Source organism: Protopterus annectens, chromosome 2.part2 (genome assembly GCF_019279795.1).
Source record: "Protopterus annectens isolate FY-2018-M chromosome 2.part2, PAN1.0, whole genome shotgun sequence".
NCBI lineage: Eukaryota > Metazoa > Chordata > Ceratodontiformes > Protopteridae > Protopterus > Protopterus annectens.
Window position 1 is genome coordinate 967225507 of NC_056730.1, and position 27116 is coordinate 967252622.

General features: G+C 38.9%; 1 protein-coding gene across 3 annotated transcripts in view; it reads left to right on the forward strand.

Annotated features, from left to right (window-relative positions):
- Positions 1–442: 442 nt before the first annotated feature.
- The window catches only part of PJA2 (praja ring finger ubiquitin ligase 2), a 1087778-nt gene continuing 1061104 nt past the window's right edge, over positions 443–27116 (forward strand). Inside the window, exon 1 of one of the 3 annotated variants that reach the window (XM_044064273.1) lies at positions 443–571. In XM_044064273.1, coding sequence (XP_043920208.1) covers positions 478–571 — 94 coding nt within the window. In that variant the 5' untranslated portion in view covers positions 443–477. The remainder of the gene's footprint in view (positions 572–27116) is intronic. The other 2 variants (XM_044064274.1, XM_044064272.1) reach the window with 2 other exon arrangements.

Sequence of the window (27116 nt, forward strand, 5' to 3'; positions counted from 1 at the left end):
TATGAAATGCATATGATTCGTAGGAACATGGACGGTGCTTGTTACTACACATCCCAGTGTGCCCCAATATAAACATTCGCTTTACAAAACAGATTAAAAGGAATAATTATTCCAACAACCGGTTTTAAGACTAACCTACATATCTAACATTTGCAAAATTATCAATAGCTCCTGAAACCCACTTAATGTACAGTTGCTAAAAGAAATTTACATCGCGCAACCATGGTGAGAATAGCTAAACGAATTTAAATCAAAAGTTTGAAGTTTACAAATAACACAAATTATTAAAATATAATTATACACCAATTATTTAAAAAGTGCAGATATATACTTAACCACTCAAAATCAGACTTGAAGATATCGAGCAGCAAATAACAAAATTAGTCGGACAGACATTATGTAGCAAAAGGGCTGTCCTCCTTTCTTTCCCGCTAGACAACCAATAGCCGAGTCCTCCCAACTCCTCCCTTCCCGCACATGACGTCAGTCGTGACGAACGGTGGGCACATCAGACATGGGAATCTAGCAACCATCAGGATTTTACTGGGAGTGACATTCTTTTGCCATTCAGGTATGCGATGGCCTTGGTTAAATTTACGTGAGAAAAATAATTTAGGGTCAGCAGTTAATATTTAATCGTTAAATTAATATTTAACAGGAGAACAAAATGGTACTTGTGTTTTTATCTTACGCGGAACACTCGGGAGTTTGAAGAGCTATTTGTGGTTTATGTCTCCCTGGTTCATAAAGACAACAACACTGTAACGAAAAAAGTACACCAAGAAACCCACCCACTCTTCCTGGTAGAGTTAAACTCTATTGCTTTGTATGGACTGATTCACATTTGAATCATTTCCTTGAGGCATTTAAATATTATGCTAACGGAAGTGTAGCAGTTTCTACGTATGTCATTGTACGGTAGTACCCAGTGTACTTGCAGTATTCGTCAGGATATAATACGACACAGTAATTTTGCTAAGTCGTAAACTTTTATTTACATTTAAAATCTGTTGTTTAGGTGTCCCTGTTTTCCTTCAGAATTTTCACTGGCCCATTTCAAAATTATGTTTGCACATGTTGACATTTTAAATATTGCTTGATTTTTAAGTTCTAGTGTTAGCCCATGATTTAGAAGGTGTGTTTATTTCATTTTGTTGAAGGTAGGTGAATTGATTAAAAATGTAGCTATTCCAGCCGCATCTTGTAGTATAATTGATATTAAACAAACTCCTTGATTATTAAGAAAGTGGTCTTGTATAAGTTTGCAGTAAAATGTGAAGGCAATGCAATTATGTGGTATTTGGATTGAATTGGCTGTTATCTGTGATGTGATTTATTTAATGAAGTTGAATCCAGTTTCTGCCCCAGGGCTCTTAATTTCTAAAAGGAAGACTTTGGTTTGGATGTATTTTTCTTTGTGTCCATTTCTGTTTGAGAGAAGCAGCACTGGTTAAAAGAATAAATGTCTGCAAATCAGAAATATAATAATTTTCTTATTATTCAGTACTACATCTGTACAGAGTAAATTCCTGCATAGTTTTGGTGGGAGATGTTTGTGTAAGTATAATTAGATGTTGTACACATAAATAAGGCTCTACAATAAAGGAAGAAAAAAAAAAACACCACCATGATAAAAGAAAATCATAAAGCCTTCAACTGTGTTAGAAATGTCAGAAACATTCTCAGTGATGTGTAGACATAATAGTAAGTTATATCACATACTCGGACCCAGATCTACTGGTGGATCAGTTTAGCACTAACTTCACCCTCCAACATTCCCAGATCACATCCATCGCCCAAATTTCCCAAGAACAAGTCTTCAAAGCATTGTCTAAGGCCAAGAACATTGCTTTTGTAACAAGATGCCTACTGGTTGGTCTGACAGAGGACCTGTCAAACTTCCCACAGAGGCTATTCAATATCATACTTCAAACAGGCTTTCTGCTGGACTTTATTATTTTTGTTTTTATTTAACATTTGTTTACTGGGAAAGTCCTAGTTAGAACAAGCAAATTTTCAGCGTTGGCCTGGGAAGAAACGGTACAGATGCATGTCTTTGTAACATGGGAAGAAACTGGAGAACCCAGAGGAAAACCTACACAAATGTAGGGAGAACATGCAGACTCCGCACAGAAGGCACCCCAGCCGAGAATCAAACCGGAGGTACTTCTTGCTGTGAGGCAACAACATTAACTGCTGCACCACTACACTGTGGAGGACAGCAACAGTCCTCCCTCTGCACAAAGGTGGAGCATCAGTGGACCCACGTAATTATAGACCAGCCTTATTTGTAAGACTAGGGAAAGGATCATTGTGGAATTAATGAATAAGGAGACAGGCAACCTACAAACTTGATCTTAGCCAGTTTGGTTTTGTTAAGGACAGATGCAACCTACTTAATCTGGTTGACTTCATTAAGAAAGATAACTGAAGCAATGGATGAGTGAAAATCTGTACACATTACATATCTAGACCTCACAAAAGCCTTTGACACCATCCCACACTCACATGTTGTTGATGAACTCACCCATCTAACTAGGTAACTTGTTGGATAGCAAACTGGCTGACTAATAAAACCCCAGAAGTTAAGATGGCTGGCTCTATCTCCTCCCAAAGACCCACCACTAATGATGTACCCTATGGTTTAGTTCTTGGGAGACTCCTCTTTGACGTTTACTTCTTGGAGGTCAAAGATAATGTTAAAGGTTTGTCTAAACAAGTTAGCAGATGACTGTAAACTTGGTGCTATCATAAGCTCTCCAGAAGGCATCAAGATCCTCCAAGTGGGCCTTTACTAAACAAATAGCTGTGTCAAAACTGTGGCCTAAAACTAAATGTCAAAAATGCATAATAGTATCCTTTGGCAAGCATGATGTCCCTTGAAGCTATCACTTCAACAGTGCATCCCTTAATGTTGGTCCAGTAGTTTGGGACCTGGGAACCTATGTAGATTATGACTGTCCTTTGTTCACAATTATACATTATTGTAAGAAAGTTCTTTGTTGCGAAGCTTATTAGTACTGGTACTTTGTTGAGATCCAAGGATGTGATCATTCCCCTGCATTTTATTAAAACCATTCATTGAGTATAATGCCCTCTTCAATATGTACTTGTTCATACAATTGACATAACTTGAATGATCACGATACTTTCCCATCAAGAAAACCGAGGGCCTAAATCATAAAAGCTACACTGACCATCTGTAAGCCTTGTTCCTCTTCTTGGTATCTTACAGGCTACTGAGGGGCTATCTCTGCCTCGCTACAAAACTTCAGCCAGACCTATCCTTTCAAACCTAGTCCACATTTTGAAGTCCAGTGGTGTCATAAACACTTCCTCAAGAGATTTTAATCTCTGCTGCATCATAAATAGAACATTTTGGAGGAATAGATATGTATGACCAAGAATACCACTTCTCTGGAATCGTCTTCCTCTCTACATAAAATAGTGTATGCCTCTTCCTCTATTGAATCATGATCTGGATGAACAGATGATAAACTGCCGAGTCATATCTGGTTTTATTTATTTGTTTTTGTCTACCAGGAAAGTCCATTTGGGAACTGAAATGCCCATTTTCAATGGAGGCCTTGGAATAAAAGCTCCAAAACAAGGATAGAAGTAAATTTTTGACAATTCAAAATAAAAAGGGTCAACAGACATATCAGATTAAGGAAATATATGTTTTTAAGATATTGTGAGTAGAATTAAAAATAGTATATTATACAACGAACTGCGGTGGTGGTGCTGGGGTAGCGTTGTCGCCTCACAGTAAGACGTTGTCCTGTTCGATTCTCAGCTAAAGCGTCTTCTGTGTGGAGACGTGCGTGAATGGGCTTACCTTCGTTGAAGCTTGTGCGTCAGGACTGGCAACTCAGCACGTAAAAATCTACTGCCAATCAATAGCGGACTGGAGTTCCGCTGTGGCGACCCCTAACTGGGAAAAGCCGAAAGACACAACAACATACAACAACCCCCCATTAATATTCCAAAACATGCACGCTGATTGGTCAGCGTGCACGTTGTAAATCAGAGTTATAGTAATGGAAAAAGGTCCGGTCGCCCGGACTTTTTCCATTAGTATAACTCTGTTTTTTACAGCAACAGAGAACACAAGATCATTGCTTTTTACACACTGTCTCGCTATGTTAAACATGTTTAACATAACGAGACAGCTTTAAAAGAAGTAACTGAGATCTTCCTATCTCCATTGCTTTTTTTAAAGGTGTCTCGCTATGTTAAAGGAGTTTAACATAGTGAGACACTTTGTAAAAAGCAACGGAGATCTTGCTTTCTCTGTTGCTTTTTTCAAAACTGTCTCGCTATGTTAAATGGGTTTAACATAGCGAGACAGCTTTAAAAAAGCAACATAGATTCTCCTTTGCTTTTTTTTAAAGCTGTCTCGCTATGTTAAACTCCTTTAACATAGCGAGACAGTTTGTAAAAAGCAACGGAGATCTTGTTTTCTCCGTTGCTTTTGCCCACAGCTCTGATGTACTGCGTAAACATACGCATGCGCAGTACATCAGAACTGCCGCAGAATACCAGACAGCTGTGGAAAGGCAGCAAGGGGGCATTATACAATGCCATTATTTAAGAAAAGTAATTAATTTTTTTCTTAAATAATGTCATTGTATAATAGCAATAACCCACTTCTGGGTGTGGGTAATGCTGGATTTACCCACAGTTGCCTTTGTTTGGCCACTCGGGCTTTGCCCTCGTGACCAAACCACACCAACCGTGTGTAAATCCAGCATTACCCACACCCAGGTGTGGGTTAATGCTATATTAATACACTTCTATAATATCCATAGTGGGCAGATTTAGGTTTGCATACTTTAAACTGTGTGTGTGGTACAGTTGAAGAGGTTTTTAGTTGCCAGGTGATATTTTAGGTTGGATTTCAATTATTACAGGTTATTTAAAAGCCTGATATCACTATAATAATTAAGTTTTATTAACATAAGTTAGTATAAGTTCTGAGGATCTTAGGATTCTGTTTGGCACATGCCATTGGATGAGATTTGACAGCAAGGGTGTTTTAAGTGGATGGTGAAATATTTTGTGTGCTGTGAGTAGCTGGGGGAGGGTGATGTTAAGGAACGTCAAGCCACTTGTGGGTAATGAACATGTAGTGATGGGAGCAGTTTGGGAGGCTGCAGGCAACTAATTTTGATGTAGGTGCTTTCTAGTTTGTGTTTGGTGGAAGAATTGAGATTTGTGAATATTGTTGAGACATATAGGAGGGTAGGAGGGAGAAGGGAGGTGGAAGCTATTTTTTACTGTGATCACTTAACAGGTGCTTTGCTTTGTAGAAAGAGCCTAGTTGTGGTTTGTCAATTTGACTGCAGTGTCAATGTGCAGATCAGATTTTAACTTATCAGTGAGAGCTCCTAATAATTTTGTTTTGATGATTTCAGTTTTTGTGTTGTTTGTGAAGATAATGTTAAGGTTATTGTTGTTTTGATTTATGTTTTTAGAAACAATTAAGATTTGTTTGGTTGTGTTGGGGCTTAACAGCAATTTAGAGTTATTTAGTTAGTTTTTTATAAAGGTGAAAGTTTCCTTTGTGGTGGTTTCTAAGGTGGGAAGATTTGGAGCTAAGCAAAATAAAGTTGAGTCGTCGGCATGTTGTATTATGGTGGTGAGTTACGATTATCTCTGCATGTCATTAATGCAGATATTAAAAAGTATTAGTCCAAGTATGCAGTTTTGTCCCTTATAGGTAAGTGTTTGGGTTTGGGCTATTCATACTTAATAAAAGGGATCAGGGTTATTAGTATTTATACTACAAGAACTCTAAACTTCTTGGGAATGCATGGTTAGGTTTCAAAAGATCTTCCCGATTGAGTACCATATTAAGTACTTATGAAATGGATTTAAACCTATATAGAGCAAGAGCAAAATCTCTGTACTGTGCTAAATCATGTAAGTTAATAGATTTGGAGGTGTGGGAGTAAAAAGGCTATTGTTTTGATGAGTTCACATAGCTCTCAACCTTTCATCTCCAAAATGTGGAACACTGCCTCTCATAATGAGGAACAAATGGTCAAAATGTGGAATACTTGCTAGCAACTCTAGCTTGAAAGCTCACAGGATGGTTAAACTGTGCCAGTTTATACTAATAAAAAGTTTGTTTGATGAATTGCTATAATTAAGCTATATTTATCATGGATATCAGTTAAAAAATTCTTAACAATTAATGTGTGACAGACCCCTTTCAGTGAAGAATATGGTCTTTTCTCATAGTAAGGCACATTTGTGAGGTATACTTTTTAACACTAATTCTGTATGCCATAACAGGAAAACCCAAGTGTTGTGCCAGAATTGGTTAAGAGAGATTGTGGTCTAGGAGTAAAAGTTTCTGGTTTTGATGGGCTCTTTTGAAAACTGTCATTATTTTTGAGACCTGACTGCATAATACTAAATTCACAATGCTTATATGCTCCTTGAAGTAAACAAAAAAAAAAATGAAATGCTTATGTGTGCCATCTAATTTGTTGTTTGTTCGTGGCAAGTCTGGTTCAGGGTAGACTGTAGCTAACAGTTCATTATGTGGAAGATGCCACATATGACTTATTATCCAGTTTTATGCTTGGCTGATAAGGTGCAGATGTTTAGATTCTTATTTAATGTTTCAAGTTTGTTGATGGAGAGGTTCATTTTGATTATTGAAGTTATGTTTTAGGAGTACAAAATCCTTTTCTATTTGAAATGAGAGAAGCATTAGTGAGATCCTTGTCCCAGTGTATGTGTCCCTTGTGACTGTACATTCCTGCTTAGTTTCAGTCACTGTTAAGCTAATACAGTAAATTCTCAGTTAACCGGATCAAGTAACCAGAAAAAAAAAATCAAAGAAATACAGTACAATTTTCATGTGTTGCACTTTCTGTGCCCCCCTCCCCCCACATGCAGAAACATACCTTATGTTTTTAGAGTTTGAGTTTTAAAAAGGAAGATAGGAATAAATTCCATCTCTCCCCAACCTAAGAACTAGTCAAACCAAACAAATAGTATAGGGTACAGTATTAGTCAGGCCTGTTTTTAATAGTAACTCTCAAGCAACCAGAAACTGCAGTTATCCGGCATCTACCAATTCCAGTGGGTGCTGGTTAACCGAGAGTTTACTGTATTCTGCTGCTGTGGTGCATTATTGGCTTGAGCAGATGTGCTGTTATTAAAGTGAAGGTTGTCCGAGGCTCACTTGGTGTATTTATCACAAAGTATGCAATGTCTACCTAGCAAGTAAATTGTTTCATAATTGTGGTTATGAATCACCATAGCTCAGTAGTCATAAACGTCTTACCTCTACTTCTTCAGTCCATTGAGCTGTTGAACTTCTAGACAGTTTTCCATTTCTGTCCTTTCTTTCCTGTTCCCATTATTTTGGCCTTTTGCTTGTATTCACTTGCTTCCTTTCTCCTCACTGTCGCCATCATCTGACCTGTAAATCCGAAGTCCTTCTCTTTTCACACCTCCTATCCTCTTTCTTTTCTGACATGCTCCCTACTGCATTTACTCCTGTATGTATATGTGTATATATATATATATATATATATATATATATATATATATATATATATATGTGTGTGTAGTGTGTTAATGTATGCATGTGTATGTATGTATGTATATATATATATATATATATATATATATATATATATATATATATATATACACTTTCTGTAAAGTGTACAGCCTTTTTTTTTTTTCTTCTTAAGTATCTGTATCATACCTAATAATTTGACCCGAGGTGCTTTTGCCTTATTTTAGTATATCAAATGCTCCTCTTTGGACAACTATGACTTGATTATAACTTTAATCTGTTACTTTATTTTACCTACTTCACTCTGTGGAAATTCCTTCTGTATGTATACTTGCTTTTATCAAGTAAAACGCAGAGTTTACTTTTGGTAATTTATTTTTCATAGTTTTTTTCCAGTGACATGAACTCTGCGTACTACTGCTCATTTTTGTGTAGAGCGTAAGCAATGTAAGCTCAGAGCATCCCAGACACTATGCAGATATCGTTTCAGTCATTACTTTTTTGATACCTACTTTATCCCTTTTGAGACATGGTTAAGCTGGAGTCTGTCTTGCCACTGAACTAGCACAATACTGAGAAACTATCCTGGATTAGATGCCAGCCCATTGCAAGATTTTTAAAACTCCTATTTAATACTGTGATATGTACCCGTTTTCTTCCTTGCTTTGTGTTGCTATGCATGTTCTTGTGTGTGTGTTGTGAACTTTTTGTGTACGAAAAATTTCTTCCTATGTTTCTGTTGTAAAATTAACATGCCTATTTGGACCCGAAGTTCAACAAATGAAAACAAAGAATAAAATCATTTTTGGGACATAAATTGAGTTAGCGAATATAACCTTGAAGTGTTTGCTTGATTTGTCCCACACAGGAAATATTTGGCAAAAGTATATTAGACATCTTATACTTTAGATATCATTCCATAAAACTTTTGTGTGCTCCAGCAGCTGTGTTGTTTTAATATGACATGTCTTAGTGGGCACTGTTGTGTTCGACTTTGACGAAATGTGTATATGCAGCATGCACTAAAAAGATATTCCAGACCCAGGAGTTCATTGAACAAAGTTTACTTGGCTGAAGGTTATAGTAAGAGTGCATCCTGGACGCATGCATGCATAATAGGATATGAGCAGTATGTCTATTTACTTCACCTAATAAAGTAATTAAAGCAAAGAACTTCCCAAGATAAGTCTCTGTGGGGATTTTCTTAGGCATTCAGGATAGCATCCCCAAGGCTCCATTTAGGTTGGGGGGGGGGCGCTGCTCTTACCATGTGCCAGCAGAGTATTTGAAAAATAGTGCCACCTTAACAGCAGAACAGCAAATAATGAAACACGCTGTAATAATACTCGGCAGTTTGCAGATTGGGGCATCATCACCCATGTCTCTGGTAACAGTGTTTACCATCTTTGGGGTAATTCCACTCTAGTGAGGGGAGACCTTCTCTAAGCTAAAGGAAGCTTGTGCTTTCCACAAATTTACTATTGAACTCTTAAGATCAGAGTTAGTATAGTTGGAATTGCAGCTGAAACTGATAAGAACCATGAGTATGAATGGCTGAACAGCTGACTCGGGTTCCATAAGAAAATATGCCATAGGGGGCTCCCTCTCCCTGTCGGCCTCCAGTGTGGCCTTTTGTTTTTCTTTATTTATTTCATTATGTTTAGGATCCCCATCTTTAGCCATGTAGCGGCATCATTGCAATTGTGGAAATATTTTATACCTATATTATTTAACAAAATAATTGAAATTGTAGAAAATTGTTAAATTTGGTATAGTAATGGTGTTCAAATGAATTTTAGAACGTTTGTTTATGATATGGGGGGAGGAAACAAATTTTTAACACACCACATACATTTGAATGTATTCCCATTTTACATCATGCATGTCCAGGACGTTTCTAAACAATTTCTGATTCTGCTAAATAATTGGACTGTTCTTATTAAGTTTCTAATTTCCTTGTGGATAACACCTGATCATTCACAGTACTACATTTACAGCCCCTTTCTACAAAAATCATTTTAATACAATTCCTCTTGTTTTTCTATTTCCTTTTTCCAAATGAATAGTAGTAGAACTGTCTTCGGTAGATTCTTCACCTTTATTGCATGGTATTTTTCTCTGATGATCTCTTCCTTTCAGATGCAAGGCTGAGGAGGAACTACTACTAACAGTTTGTGTAATAGACATACTGGTGGAGCCAATATAAAGACATGGGTAGGCAGCAGAGTATTGGTTTGATGACAAGCTGATAGTGTGAATCTGCTTAGTTGCATGGGTACTCTTTTAACTCTTCCAGCCTGCAGGTTTTTTCAATAATGGATCTGTACCAATGACTTAAATAGCTGGCTTTATTTTTTGTGTGTGTGTGTGTGTGTGTGTGTCTGTCATAACAGTATGCGGGATATATGGAGGAGAGTATTTGAATTTGACAAGTGGTTTGTTATATTTCTTTGCTTACAACCATTGTATAGTATTTGTGTAAGGAGTCACTACATATTTTTCTTCAGTGACTGGGTCTTACTGAATGGGTTATAAGAAATGTTATCACTTCCAAACCTGGCCATTGATGACAATCCATGAAATAAGACCGCTTTTAATTGCCTGGTAGTTGGCAAATAGTTGCTTGGAAATTTATAATCTTTTCCTAATCTTATCTGCAAGTTTTCTCTGCCTCCTCCCAGTATGGCCTGTATATTTCAAAGTTCAGGTCCGTGTGCAAATTGAACTGTCAGTCTTGTATTCACATACTAACATGTAGTGCCTTGGTCAGTGTTCTGTTTACATTGCTTTTCATGCACTGTGCTAGAGTATCTAACTTCAGAGAACCTGATTTTGATCCTGTTTTTTAATGTTTAAAGAATCACACAGACACACACATACTGACAGACTCTGCTAGCATTTCATTGGTGGTTGGTTACAGTGCATTGTGGTAAATCATAAGAAATCATTCTGTTTTGAGCCGCAAGGGACTTTGTCTCTTGTAAATGTTATTAAATATTTTAATTAACCATGTGGTACTTATATGATAGAGTGCAGATGTGAAATATTTTATACTGTTTTGCTTGTGGAAAACAAAAATATTTCAACAATAAAATAACTGACTTCGTAATGGCTGCAACAGTACTTCTGTGATGTATCCCAGACTATAAGTTTTTTACATGCTTGTCTGAAAAAGGCTGTCATTTATGAAATAGGACTTTTTAAATGGGTAAGTGAACAACTGCTTCTGGGACTCTCTGCAGCCACAACCTAGACTACAAGACCATGGATAAGTAAAGTGTGTGTGTGTGAGTGAGTGACACACACACTCACACACGTGTGAACTTTTGTGTGTGTGTGTGTGTGTGTGTGTGTGTGTGTGTGTGTGTGTGTGTGTGCGCGTGTACATGTTTTTAGAACTGTTTATGAGAGGTGCGTGAAAACTGGTATACCCAGTAGAGAGTTATGCATACATGGCCTGCACCTTTTCCTCCAAAAACTTTCTTATATTGGTTAAATCCTTGTCCATCTTCATAATGTCTTTTCTAGGCAATGTGAGTTGTGTAAGTTCTAAGGTGTCCAGCATAAAACAGAATCTGGTTAGTGTAAAGGTATTGTTGCTCAATGGTAGGAGCTTGAACAAAATACTCCACTCCCTACAAGCACTCTTTACTCTGGAAAACATTGATATATGCATCACACAGACACCTGGTTCATGACCAAAGAAAGCACTCCATCAGTGCAGGGTTTCAATACCTATTACATGTTCAGATTCACCGCATTACATGAAGACACTAAAGCTGGTGGTTTATCCATATTCTTAAAAAATTCGCCTCTAGACTTGTTAGACAACTTAACGATCTGGGTCTTCTTCATGTCCAACTTACAATAACAAGTTTTGTTAATAGTATCATAGCTAACTGTAGCACTCCCTCTATACCCACTGCAGCCCACACCTCCTACTTAGCTTGTATGGAGTCCTTTTATAACACCATTCTCCTAGGAGACTGCGGCTACTTTATAAACTGGGAGATTTATACATCTATGCCCAGAAATTTCTGGATTTCATCAAAACAAACTGTCTGGACCAGTTGGTCTGCACCACAAAAAGGGGTGACAGAGCTCTAGGTTTAGTCCTTACAAATATGGGGCAGCTTTGCTCCCCACCAATTGTAACTTCTTCTCTGGTAAAATCAGACCACAAGTCAGACCGTAAGACTGCAACCTGAATCAACTTGCAGTATATCGGTAAATCTAAGTGATGACCTGGCTAAATTCAAAAGCTCCTTCAATCTTGATGACTCCACTGCTTGTGCAGAATCCTTTACTGTCAGATTGTATGCACATATAAATAGCTGCATAGACACATCTGTCACCCTCACAGAAACTAATACAACTCCAAATTGAAAAATAAACCCCTGTGGCAGAACCCTAAGATAAACAGACTCTGCAGTAAAGGCGGAAACATATTGTACTTAAAGATAAATTTAATTCTCAAGATGCCAAAAGTGCTCTTACTAAACTAAACAAGGAACTCCAGACCCTTATCAAATTAAAAAAGCCACATGCGAAGTAAAACAAAAAGACAGCCAGATGAAAAATAACCACAAAGCCTTCTTTAACTATGTTAGAAACCGTGCCCAGTACTTAGCAAAACTAATATTAAACTATATTGCATATTTGGACACAGAAGACATTGTCAATCTACTAACAGACAAATTTAGCTCAAACTTCACCCCCTACTCCCCAGTATTCTCAGATCACATATTCGTATGTACACATCTCTCTCAAAACAACTCCTCAAGGTGCAAATTCTATGGGACTGAACAACATACCAGACTGCCTGCTGGTCAGCCTGAAACTTGACTTGTCAGACCTCCTGCAGAGGCTATTCAGTGTCAGCCTCAAAACAGGCTATGTGCCAGATGAATTGAAGACAGCAACAGTCATTCCCTTGCACAGAGGTGGAGCTTCAATTGGCTCGGGTAATTATGCACCCATAAGCCCATCCAGTTTCATCTGCAAGGCTTTGGAAAGAATCATTGTGCACTTAAATAAGGGTATAAGTAACTAACAGTCTCTTGACTGAAGGCAGTTCTGATTTGTTCAAGGCAAATTCTACCTACTTAATGTGGTCAACATCTTTATAAAAGTTACTATAAGAATGGGATGGGGGAAAATCAGTACACACCACATAACTAGACCTCAAAGGGGTTCAACGCCATCTCACACCCTGATATTGTAGGTAAACTCTCCAAATTAAATGCACATCTTTTTATAACTCATTGAATAGCAAAAGTTCTCACAGATACAACCAAGAAGTAAAGGTGGATGACTCTATCACCTCCAAAAGACCCCTAATGATGTATGTCAGAGTTCAGTCACTTCTCTTTGGCATTTACTTTTCAGAAGTCAAAGCTAATGTCAAGGTTTGTAGTTGACCAAGTCTGCAGATGACTGCAAACTCAGTGTTATAAATTCTTCAGAGAACACAGTCTTCCAGGAGGGGCCTGTTCCGAAAACACAACTGGTGTCAAAACCGTGAACTAAAAGTAAATGCCAAGAAATGAATAGCCATTTCCTCTGACAAGCATGACTCCTCTTGTAATTATCACACCGATAACACACCCTTGAAAACTGATCCATAGTCTGGGGTCTGAGATCTTATGTTGCCAATGAATTGTCCTTTGATCACCGCATATCTACTGTTGTATGGAAGTTCTTTTCCCTTTGTACAACTTATATGTAAAGGTATCATGTCCTGGTCCAGGGATATAATCATTCCATTGTACTCAACATTCATTAGGCTGATCATTGAGTATAATGCCTCTTTTTGTATGCACTTGCCAGACATTTGTCACAGCTGGAACAAACCTGATGCTTCTTCACTTAGTTTTTTATGGTTTAGCCCCTTGATTTACTACGCGGACCATTTCAAAGCCTTATCCTCTATTTTTTTGTTGTATTATATAGGCTACTGAGATGCAACCTCTTCACTGTATATTGAGACTCAACAGACTGTATCCTGTCAGATCTGTTGTACATTCGCAAGTCCAGTACCGGCATAAAAACCTGCTCAAAGGATGTCAGTGTCTTGTGCAACATATTTCCAACATGTTGGAGGGATAGGTTTTTATCACTGAGAATTCCACTTCTGTAGAACAGTTTTCCACTCTACATAAAATAAAGTTCTACTGTTACACTATTCATATGTAATTTGGATGAATGGATGGGTAACCACAAATTCATACCTGGTTTAGCACCTTTGTCCTTTATGGATAGGGGCAGCATGTAAATGTCCGAACATACTCTTTACTCTGTCCATCTCTGTGTTATTAATACACAGAAATATAAAGGCAAAAAACTACCATGGGAATGTAAGGCTAGGATTTTTAAGATCCTTAGCCTTTGAATCTATGGGAAGAACATGCATGTAATCAACAACCATTTCCTGCCACCACCCTCTCAAACACTACTATACATATCTTTCCTAAATCCTCTAACCCCCAACTACACGATTTGAATATAAGAAGCATATCGAATAAATTCCATGATCTTCACACATGCCTATCCCTATACTTCCCAGATATCACCATACTGCCTGAAACCTGGCTAAAGCCCAATATAAAGAACAATGATATTCTACCTCCAGCCTATAACATATACCGTTGTGACAGAAAAAACAGACATGGTGGTGGGGTAGCCGTAATGTACAAGCAAAATATGCTGATGACTCCACAGTCATCACCATAGCCAATACCCTCTCTGATCTACATACTACAACTCAAAATTCTTTTTGTCTATCGAAAACTGGCTCATCCAGAACCACCTAATCCTAAACCCAAAGAAGACAACTTTTGCTCCTTGTCCCAAAAACAATAAATCTTTTTACACCCTTTTTCTATATCTCTTCCCTTAACAATGCACCTATCACAGCTGAAACTCACACCAAACTACTTGGGGTCATTATTGACAACCAGCTGAAATTTGAATACATGTTCTCAGTAACATTATGGAAACCCACCAAAAACTAGGAGTCCTCCACAGGAACAAAAACTTCCTATTCAGTAAAACCAAGACTGCCCTATGCCTACCTACTCCCAACCCTTCTCTATGGCTTTCAAATCCTCACCAACTTACAAACCGCCAAATTTGCTGCCAAACACCCCTACTATTCCCATCACTGCCTAGCACTCGGGGAAACTAAACTGGTTAGAGCTTTACAACCTTCTCCGCTTCAGATAATTAATTATTTTCTGCACCAACCCTCTTTCTGTCCAAGCATTACTTCTATCATCTCCCCCTACTCCCCACTTAGAATGCTTCGGAGCTCAGAACATCATCCCCTCTCTATATACAAACCAAAAATCAAAACTGGCAAGAACCTTTGCAGCTGTTCCCCAGCTGAGAGCTGGAGTAAACTTCCCCTGGACATTTGAAATATTAAGCCTAAACACCAGTTCAGAAATTCTGTGAAAAACACCTAAGCAATATATGGCTATGTCAGTGTAATCATCCCCCCCCAACTGACCTTATTCCTCTTTGCCATCTTGCCTCACACTTTTCTTCCATACATATGCCACCCCATGTCCCTTCTCTTTCACAGTTTCATTACATTACTCTTACTAGTTCTACCCTCTGCAGCTATTTAGCTGAACTGATGATGATGAATGTAAACCTCATTTTACTCTGTATTCTACTAGGTGTACTTATTAATAATTTTGAATCTGTTTGTCTATTATTGTAAATTCAGTTTAATTTTAATTCTGTTAACTATTGTTTATGTAACTGTGTATTATGTGTATGTACTTAATTAGTTATGTATGTGGAGCTTTTCTCCCCGGGTCTCCAGTGAAAAAGGGCTCTGGCCCAGCTGGACTAACCCGGTCAACAAATGTCAAATAAATAAATAAAATTTGCAGCTAAACCTTATACAGCCGGACATCCCTGAATTTAATAATGCTGAAATTCTGTTTACCAAGCTAAAAATCAAGAATAAAAACATAACTATAATCGCCATCTGTATTCCTCCTGGTAATAATTCTAACACAATTAAGGAAATACTCCACTGGATTTCAGTTACCTTCTCACAAGAAACAATCATAATGGGTGACTTTAGCATGATTGGTACTCCCTACAATTCTGATAACCCCACTAATTTCATCAATCTTCATGGTTTATCACAATTAATCCAATCCACAACTAGTTCTGATAAAACTACCAGTACACAATCTGTTTTAGATTGGATCCTTACAGACAAACCCACCTCTGTTTTTCAGTCAGGATGCCTCCCTAATACTCAGTGATCATCTCCCTATTTAGCCAGACTTCATATTAAACCCCCCAGACAATCCTTTTTCTATCAAACTTGCAGCAAAAATAACTTCAAAACTAACACTTTTATCACTCTATTACAACTCTGTGATTGGTCTCCACTCAATGCTCTCCCTCTCGATACTGCCGTTCAGTATTTCAATTCCTTAGCACCTTGTGAAATTACAAGAGTAAAATCTATGTTCCTTGGTTAACAAAAGATACAAGACATCTTCTTAAACAAAGAGACAAAGCCTGGTCTACCTGGCATTCCACCAAAAAACAAAAAAAAATCTAGACCAATATAAACAACTTCACAATAAAGCCAAGTCTTAAGTCAAACTTGATAAAAAAAAATGCTATTTCATATTACAACAAAAGCATAACAATCCCAAGAAATTCTGGACTGCTATTAACAAACACTTTCAAAACAGGACACTCATCAGCCCCCTCTCCATCGTCTTTAAACGGTATTGATAACATTGCTACACAATTCAACAATTTTTTACTAGTTCCATTCATTCACTTTTTAAGTCCAATCATACAACTACTCCATATATCCCAAATATCTTTAATGAAAACGGCAATTCCTTTTCTGTTAACCCCATTCCAACAAGCACTATAAAAACTACTCTCCAGTCTCAATCCTATTACCTTGGTTGCAGACAACCTCTCTACAGAATTTCTAAAAAAATTGCAGCCAGTGCTATTGCCTATCCTGTCAGTATTCTGATTAATCACTCTGTCTCAGAACACTGTATTCCATCTAGCTGGAAAATTTATTATCATCTCTCTGCACAAAGGTAGTAATTCTACTGGATTCTCTAATTATAGACCCATTGCCATCTTACCACCCCTTTCCAAAATATTAGAAAAGTGTGTCCACAACCAACTGTTAAAGTATCTATTATCCAATAACCTTGTAACACCCAACACAGCTTCTGCCCAAATCACATTACCACTACTGCCCTTCTCAGTTTCACTAATGCTATAAACCAACGTAGAAATGATGGGAAGCTAGTATCCTCTATCCTTCTAGATCTGTCCGAAGCTTTTGACACTGTTTCTCATCAGAAACTTCTAGATGAATTGTCCTTCCTTAACTTCAGCCACTCCCTGTCTAACTTGGTTCCATAGATACCATTCTGGTTGGCAGCAAGCTGTCAAATGGCAGCATGAACTCTCTTCCTTACTACCTATTAACATAGGAGTTCCGCAAGGCTGCATTCTTAGTTCTCTTCTTTTTTGCATCTTTACAAATAGACTCCATACTTCCAGTCCACTAGCCTGTGTCACAGTACGCAGATGACACTACTTTCATCTGTGCTGCTTCTCCCTAAACGATCTTGTCAGTATTACTCAGCAATCCTTCCTGTATGTTGAAACATGGTTATGTGACTCTCAACTGATTTTGAACCGTTCTAAAACTAAGTTAATGTTGTTCTACCCTAGCTGTTCACAAGCTCCCCTTTACCTTTCCAAATCTGTTCCTCAAACAATAATAACAGCAGTAACTCATACTAAATTGTTAGGCATTCTAATAGATAATAACTTGTCTTTTGACATCCATCTCTGTCTTCTGCTCCTCCTTCCTCCCTTTGCACTTTATAAAAAAAAAATCTCCTTCTGTTCTGACTGAGTGTGGTTCTCAGCTGATATTTTTGGCACTTTAACTGTTCAGAGTTGAACAAAACAACAGTTGAATTTAGTTTGCTTTAAAACTGCTACACACTCAAGTAGCTTGCACTGCACTTGAATTGTTTTTGTGCTGTTTTAGCTGCTTTCTGAAAAAAAAAATCTAAGTTTGTTTCCTGCCTTTCCTGTAACTAGTCTTGCCCAGGTACAGATTTGCTGTATCCAAGACTGTTGGTAAGCCTCTGAGCCCCCCCCCCCCATGCCTTTCTGTGTTGGGAGGAAGCCTTCTAGCTTATCGGTGGGAGTGGTAAGCACTAGATAGCCTATCTACCACAAGAGGAGTGGTTTCTGGCCCAGAAATTGTAGTTTATTGGCTGTTTAGGCAGTTTTTCCTTCTCTTTCAACTTTCTGGTTAAAAAGCCCGCATTTGTGCTTGTTTCCCGCCTTTCCTGTAACTAGTCTAGTCTGGATACAGATTTGCTGCATCCAGGACTGTTTGTAAGCTTCGTTCCGGTGCCAAAGTCTGCTCTACAATTTTTCCGTTAGATCTGCTAGTTCTCCCCTGTCTTGCACTTTTACTAGCTTATTAGTTTAGCACTCTACCAGACTTCTTGTAGCAATTATTGTAGCACAGAAAAGACCTCAGTGTCACTGCTCGACAGAGGCACAGCAAAAAATATGGGTATAGTTCCCATATTACTAAAGGGTGGCGAAGGCCAAAACAACAACAATGGGCTAATTAAATGCCCTCTGGCAGATAGCCTAGTATGAACCTATGAACCTATGAACCTATGATACTAGCACTAAACGTTCTACAAGAAAACAGCTTCAGTATTTATTATTAATGTCCACCCCTCCAGGCATGTCTAAAGGTCAGTTCCCTGTGCTTTCTTCTATTAACCTAGTGAACTTGGGCATCCTGTGGCAATGTAGCAGCTGCCTCATGTACATTGACAACCCTCTCCTCTTACCTCCCAACAGTCAGACTTGTGAGAGATGCAATTATGTATCCAGATTGGAAGCCATGCACTCCAGCCAGGACCGGAATAGCTGGTCAAGAGGAGAAGGTCAACACTTGCACCACACCACATGGAACACACAGCCCTCCAGAACACACATCAGCAGTATTTTCACATAAAAACACAAACCACACCCCCACCTTCTCTGAGGCTCTAATTAAAAATCTACCCAAACAGCAGAGACCTCCAAGGCAGAAATGCACTCGACCACCACAACACAACACTAATCACAAGACACATGCAGTGTGCCACTCAACCAAAGCCCCTAAGGCAAAACAGCATGCCCAACACACTAGTCATAAGTGACTCGATAGTGAGGCACACTGATGTCCCACTCACTAGGTTGAATAAGGAGAAAGTAACAGTCACCTGCCTGTCAGGCACCAGGATCCGCCACATAACGCACGCACTCAGGTCCCTCAACAATAGGTACAAATATGACTCTGTCATTGTACATGTAGGTGTGAATGACCTAAGATGTACCTCCCTGGACTACATGAAAAGAGACATGGAAGAGCTCTCGGATTATGTAGTGCAGGTGGGTATGACCCTAGCCCTGAACAGCATCCTACCTTCACCCAGAATTATACCACAGTACAAGCAGAAAATGATTGATTTCAACAATTGGCTAAGTTTCTGGTGTCATTCTAAGGTGATCCAGTATCTGTCTGCCTGGGATGACATGATTGACAGACATCAATACTTTGCCAGAGATGGCCTGCATCTGTCACCCCTGGGCTTCCGAATACTGGCCAAGGCTCTTGCCACCACTATAGTGCCTTTTTTACGTGGTGTTCCAAAGACCAAATTACCACCATAACAGCTACAAACAAATGCAATCTGAAGGTCATGCTGCTTAATGTTAGAAGTCTAAGTATCAAAATGCACTCGCTCGAAGCACTCCTTATAGTGGAGAACATCAACATTTGTGGTGTAACAGAGACCTGGTTCAAGGTGGCAGAAAGCACCCCTGCACTACCAGGCTATAACTCTTTCCACACCTTTTGGCCCCAAAACTTGGACCGAAGCTCCAAAGGCGGTGATGTTTCCATATTCATAAAGGATGCACACACATTCAGACTGGTAGCCCAACATAACGCATCAGAGAAATATCAGGTACCGCTAACATTGCGTAAGACAGTGGTTCAGGTCGTAGCCTGCTATAGGTCCCCAGCCATGTCCCAAGACTCACACTCCACGTTCCTAAGCACCATGGAGAATATTAGGGTCCAACCTAACACTCTCATACTGGGTGACTTCAACTACTCCTCCATTAACTGGGAAAACTACTCCTGTATCAATACACTTGCCCAACACTTTCTGGAATTCATTAACTCCACTGCCCTGGACCAGCTCGTTCTTACCCCCACCGCAGGCAGCAACATCCTTGACCTAGTCATTACTAACATGGGCAACCATTGCTCTACACCATTAGGCAACTGCTCCCTGGTTAATCAGACCACAAACTAATCACCTTGGAAATCTACATCCAGCCCACCCCCACCCCACAAAGGTAACCACCATGAAAAACTTCTCCAAAGCTAACTTTGGGCTCCTAAAAACAGAGGTGGCTAACTTCCCAGCACCCATGCAAATGGAGAATAGTTGCATGACCACCAAATCCTACACCAATGCACTGTATGAACACATGCACAAATGCATGGATCTCGCCATACCCAATAGTACCAAGACAGTCTCCTCAAAAAAAAAGGAAGCCAATTTGGTGGTCCCCTGCCATAAACAAACTCTACAAAAGAAGGAGGAAACTGATGCGGAATAAGGTGAAGTCCTAAGACTGGAAAAATTCCCTTATCAGCCTGAGCAGAAGGTTGAGATCCCTCATCAAATCCTCTAAAGCTAGATATGAAAACAGAATTGCATCATATAGTAAAGACAACCACAAGGCCTTCTATAATTATGTAAAGAATATCCATGGCAATACCCAAATTTGCTCTGAGCTACTGCACAATGGTACCTCCTATACCGAGCCAACAGATATTGCCAATATACTTGCCGATAGATTCAGTACCAACTGTACCCCCCCCCAAAGGACCAATCACAATACCAGTAGATTGCCAGGCACCCAGTATTACTTCTGCATAGGTTAAAACAGCACTGTCCAAAGCCAAGAATACAGCTTCTATGGGACCTGACAATATCCCCGGCTGTGTTCTACATGAACTACAGAGTGAACTGTCACCTCACTTGTGTGCCCTGTTCAATCACAGCCTCACCTCAGGCTTTGTCCCTACCGAATGTAGCACTGCTACAGTCATCCCTCTCCACAAGGGAGGAGCAACTACAGACCCCGGGAACTATTGCCCCATTAGGCTGATGAGTCTGATATGCAAAGCTATGGAATGTATCATCATGGATCTAAAAAACAAGGATGGATCCTACACAGTTTGATTTTGTGAAGGGTAGATCATGCCTGCTCAACTTGGTCGACTTCTTTGAGTCAGTCACCAGAGGTGTGGATGAAGGCAAGGTGGTTCATACAGCCTACCTTGATGAAGGCCTTTGATACCATTCCCCACTCAGGTATCATAGAAAACTCACTAGGCTAGCCATCAACCCCTATATCACTAGGTGGGTTGCAAACTGGCTCACAGATAGAACCCACAGTGTGAAAGTAGCTGACTCCAAGTCAGACTTTCAACCAGTCACAAGTGGAGTCCCACAGGGTTCGGTCCTGGGTCCTCTACTGTTTGGTATCTACTTCGCTGAAGTCCAGGCCAACACGAAGGGACTCTGGCTGACAAAGTTTGCAGACAATTGCAAGTTGGGAGCTATTATTATCTCCCCAAGTGATGTTAACATCCTACAGAAAGGCCTTAATGAGACCAACGACTGGTGTCAGAACCATGGCCTTAAGCTCAATTCCAAAAAAATGTGTTGTCATCCCCCTTGGAAAAAATCCACTTCCCTTGAATTACCACATCGATGGTAGTCCACTGAACACAGAAGGCGTTATAAGAGATCTAGGAAGACAGGTTGACAGCAGCCTCTTTTTTGACTGCCACATTGCCACTGTGGTCAGAAAGTCCTATGTGGCACATCTCATTACTAAGGGTTTTGCATCCAGGAAGAAAGAGGTCATTGTCTCCCTCTACTCTTCCCTCATTAGGCCAATCATCGAGTACAGTGCCCCCCATACACCTGCAACAACTGGAGTGTCTGCAAAAGTACCTCACAAAGAGGATCCTAGGCCTTAAACACTTGTTCTATATGGACAGACTTGAAAAACTCCAACTGTTCTCTTCTCATATTGCCTACTTAGAGGCGATCTCTGGTTGACTTACAAAGCCATGTCTGACCCAGCTCTGTTAGAAATGCTATATCTAAAGACATCCCAGTCCCTCCACACCACACTCTCCAGAGACCTCCACCTCATTACCACAATCAACAAAACATGCTGGAGGGACAGGTTCATAACCCAGAGAGTGCCCATGCTATGGAGTAGACTTCCCATATATGTCAAGCAGAGCACCTCACTGGCCCTCTTCAAGAGAAATCTTGATGAGTGGATGGGAAATAGAAAATTCACCCCTGGGGAATCACTCCAGTGGCTCTACTGAGTGGTACTACTACTAGAGGCACTAGGAACTAAAGTCAGGTGGCACAATGTCAGGGTAATCCTATGGGCTAGGCTTGTAAAAGCTCCAAGGCCATTAGCCTAGTACACTCCTATGAACCTATGAAACTTGGCTCATTGTATATAATCAGGGGTGTAGCTAGGATTTTCAAATTTGTACTGACAGCTCTCAAACTGCTACCCCACTCTCCAGCCAAGCTACGGCCATTCTCGTAATTCACGGTTCGCTCTTTTAGTGTCGAAGAGGCATTCGCTGTAATGCCTCTTCAGTAATATAATATAAATTCACTCAAAACTCGGTTCCTTGAATTGAAAATTAACCTGAAATGTCAGTTCTTTGAAAAATGCAGCATGGTAGTTGGGGTAGAGACTTTATGCTTTTGTTTTCTGTAACTAAGGTACAGGTTTTGAGCTTGAGTAAATTACTAACCACCTGCTACCACTAACTAGGATGTTTCATTCACACACACACCCCTACCTACCTCTTAGTGCAAGAAATATGGGCAAAGCCTAAAATAAACAGGGACAGATATTAAATAATGTTCTCGTGAACTTAGAAAGTTGCTAGAATAACAGGATTTTGTGCTAGTATGAATTTTTCTAAAGGACATGAAGTCTGAAGCTCAAATGTCTGTCATTATTTAGCAATTTCAGCCTTCAGTGATTTTCTAGAAAATCACAAAATTTATGAGGAACAGACAAATAATATGGGGCAAAAATCTGGACATTCTGCAAAATTTGACAGTTGAGAGGTATGCTACCTACCACACACACACACACACACACACACACACACACACACACACACACACACACACAACCTCTCAACCTCTTACAGCAACAAACTCATAAATAAAACTGAGGCAAAGGCCCAAAAATAAGGACATTTTTTTAAATATTGCTCTTATAAACTTAGAAAGATAATAGAATAGTAGTAGGTCTTGCATCAGTACGAATTTTCTGAAAGGTATGAAATCTGAAACTGAAATGTCTGCATTATTTTCTAACTTCAGTCTTTAACAATTTGCCACTAATTTGCCAGAAAACTGCAATTTTATGAAATTGGACCAAAAATGTGATGCAAAATGTAAAATTGCCAGACAATACAGCTGGGAACCTGTCAAAGGAGGGACACCATTTTAATATGAGCACAGTTAACTTAGAGCAGCTGACAAAATTAGAGAATCTACATGCATTTCTGAAATAAAAGTAATGTATAACTCTGATCATTATAGTTATTTATAAAAGTAAAGTAAACCCTCTATGTTTTCTTCCAAAATTGATATTTTGTGGAGGGATCATTAGGGAAGAGCAACATTTTGAGCCAAAATCAGGGACAGTTGAGGTTTGGCTATGCCTAATTCTATAAAGCAATTTGCATGTACCTCTCAACCTGTTAATGCAATAAATCTGGACAAGGCCAAATATATTGAGGGAACATATAAACAGTACTAAAATTGCTCTTGTATAAACTGGGACAGTTGATAGAACAGGTCTTATTTTAGCATGCATTTTTCTGAAGGTTATAAAGTCTGAAACTAGTGTGTCATTATTTAGTGACTTAATTCCTAAATCATTTGCCAGAAAACCACAAATTGAGGAACAAACCAAAAATAAGAAGCAAAAAATCTATTCATTCTTTGAAAATCTGGACAGTTGGGAGGTATAGTTCAGCTGGGGCTGTCTAAGTTTGCCGTCCTTCCCCCTCACAAAACCATGGTCGAATGGAGCCTCCCCCTGCAGCCATTCCAATGATCCATTACTTTGCTATTTCACTCCATTTACCATAAACACTAATGTGTATACTGATTTAGTTCTATAATGATTTGAACTTCATTTGAAAGTTTTATTTTGCATTTTACAGCACAAACACTAAGACATCTGCTAAACAAACTTTGCATTAAAACTTCTCTGCCCTTGAAACTCACATTCATTGAAACAACATTAAAACCCACATTCAAAGAAAAATACATTTTACCCGTGGCAGATAAAAATTAATTCTGGGCTGCTTTTAAATCATAGGCCCCTTGCATATGAAACATACATGATACACCTTCCTATTGCTTTGAACATTTTTCCAGTAAACAATGAAACAAAACTGCCCAATTCAGAACATTTCCATCATAAAAGTCTAGTCAAACTTCTACAGTCCACCATTATCAGTAAATAATATGCACAATCTCTGAAGTAGTAAAAAAAGTCATCTAAATAATTTCACATTAAATAAATTTAACTAATTAAGAGGTTGCTGCTAGCAATCACCTTTATATTTCATGACTTCACCGAAAAATAGTGTCTGATGCCCCTGAGGAATAAATTGCCTAAATTACATTAATAATAAGCTAGTAATATTGCAATAGGAAATGGATGGCAAACTGATAACAGGCTCATAGTTAGTGTCTTAACTTTCAGTACAGCAGCATTCACCCCTTATGGGAGTAGAACCAACAACCTTTTGCATTAAAAGCAAGTACACAACATTTTGTGCTACTAGCAATGTGAGCCGACTTAGCATAATCAGCACTAAACTTCTCTTTCCCTGCAGCTCTCTCAGTTCCTTGTAAAATCTATGCAATATTCAACTACATCTCAACTTCTCAGCACAAGAAATCTGGAAAAAGCCAAATTTATTGGGGTGGGTCAAAAGGGCAAAAAACAGGAACACATTAAACATTGCTTGTATAATCTTGGAAAGCTGCTAGAATAAAATGCTGTGTTACCATCATACATTTTACTGCCAAGGTCACTGTGCAAAATAGTCAGAACAACATACCACTATGCCAAATCACCTGCTTTGTGAAAGAGAGGAAGACTGAAACTTAAATGGCTATCATTTAATGAATTCAGTTCTCACCATAGCTTTCAACCTCTTGGCACAAAACACCTGGACAAACCCAGTAATGAGGGAATACAGCCCTCAAACATATTCAGTGAATTCAGTTCTTGCCATAGCTGTCAACCTTAGCACAAAAAACCTGGACAAAGCCAATAACAGGGTATTACAGTCCCAAAAATAAGGACAAATTTCAAATAGTCATAAACTTAAAAAATTGCTATAAAAAGGTTGTGTTAGTATATATTTATTGCTAGAATAAAAAGTTGTTTTACTATGTCACAAACACAGGGATACGATGCAGACTCCACACAGAAGGCACCCCAGCCAAGAATCAAACCAGAAAACCTACAGCTGTGAGGCAACAATACTGCCACTGCACCATCAAATATGTAAGGAAGTAAACATTCAGAAACCTGAAGTCTGAAATTTAAATGCCTGTCAATTTGTTAATCAGGACAGTCTGACTTGGAACAAAAAAAACACAATTCTCAGCAGAGGCCCAGGAAAAAATAATGCAGACATGTCTTTGTAACATGGGAGGACACAAAAACAAACCCACACAAACACAGGGAGAAGATACAGACCCCCCCCCCCACAAAGAAGGCACCCCAGCCAAGAACCAAACCCAAGAACCTATAGCTGTGAGACATCACTGCTACGTTGCTACCACTGCACCATCAAATTTCAAGCATTGCAATATTTAAAAAACACAGATATGATACAGATATTGATCAGATCAAATATGAGGCAAAAATCTGCAATTTTTTTACAAATGGTGGTGGGTAGGGAATTCAGGTCTTTAACACCTGCATACAAGGTACAGGGTTCAAGCCTGAGGTATTCCCTACCACACCACCCATCCCACCTGGGGCATTTTCTCACACACACACACACACACACACACACACACACACACACACACACACACACACACACACACACACACACACACCTCTGTTCTAAATACAGTCCTTGACGTGAGACCAACACACACTACTCGCCAAATTCCACATTTTAAAATGTATGTTCCAGCTGATAAAATGCAAAACAACACATGACAGCTCGACAGCAGTGAGAAAAGTACCAGTACGCAAAATATTGCATTCGGCAACAAATTATTTTAAAACACTGCCTGTGATTCTCTTGTTACAAAGTGCAACACAGACTATCAGGCTGCTCCACATTAATTTATTTGTTTATTTTACATTTGGCAACAGATAAACACAGTAGACAGTGAACTCTTTTTGGGTATGACCTAGCCCCATAGGGCAAAAAATGAATGCCAATAACATTTAACAGTTACGACAGTTATTAACAAAAGGCACATAGAATAAGATCATTGAAAATAACTTATAAAAATGTTTAGACAGTTTTTGAATAACAGAAACTGTGTATAACTTAAATTGTAAAAGTAAAAAAATAGAAATATAGAATTAATATAATACAGCTATGCCAAAGGAACCAAAATTTGTGAGTGACAAATAGAAAAGGATTAGTTAGAAGAGAATGAATAGAAATGTGTGATTAAAATAGGAAAGAAGTAGATCGGTAGCTTGTATTAGAAATTCCTGACTGTTGAAAAAGTGAGAACTGAGGTTTTTTTTCAACAGTACAGATGTTAAATGGTAGTCTTTGCAGACATTTTAAACTGACACACACACACACTCACACACACACCTCAGTTCTAAATGCAGTCCTTGACATGAGACCAACACACATTACTCACCATACAGTCCTTGTCGTGAGACCAACAAATCCTCCCGCTTTCCTTGCAGTGAGACCAACAAATCTTCCTGCTTTAAGTCCTTGAAATCCTTCGACCAACATAACGCTTGTTGCGCTCCTTCGACCAACATAACGCTTGTTGCGCGGTGAGCTGGCTGCCCTGTTGAGCTGACGTCATTGTCGTGCACTAGTAAAGCGCGAAAATTTAAAATGCTAAAGCGCAAAAACTTTAAAATGCTACCCCCCTTCTAAATACGTTGTACTGAAATCAGTACAGTGCGTATGCCTCCCGACGTCCATGTATAGAATCAAACCTTTCCTGACTAACAACTCAAGACATGCTATAGCTAGAAATTATCTTCTCTCCACCGTATTATATGCCTCCCCTATCTTTACTAGCATTAGTAAAACTACCCTGGCTAAGGTTTAATCCTGTTATAATGAAATAGCCAAATTCACTAACTACTCTTA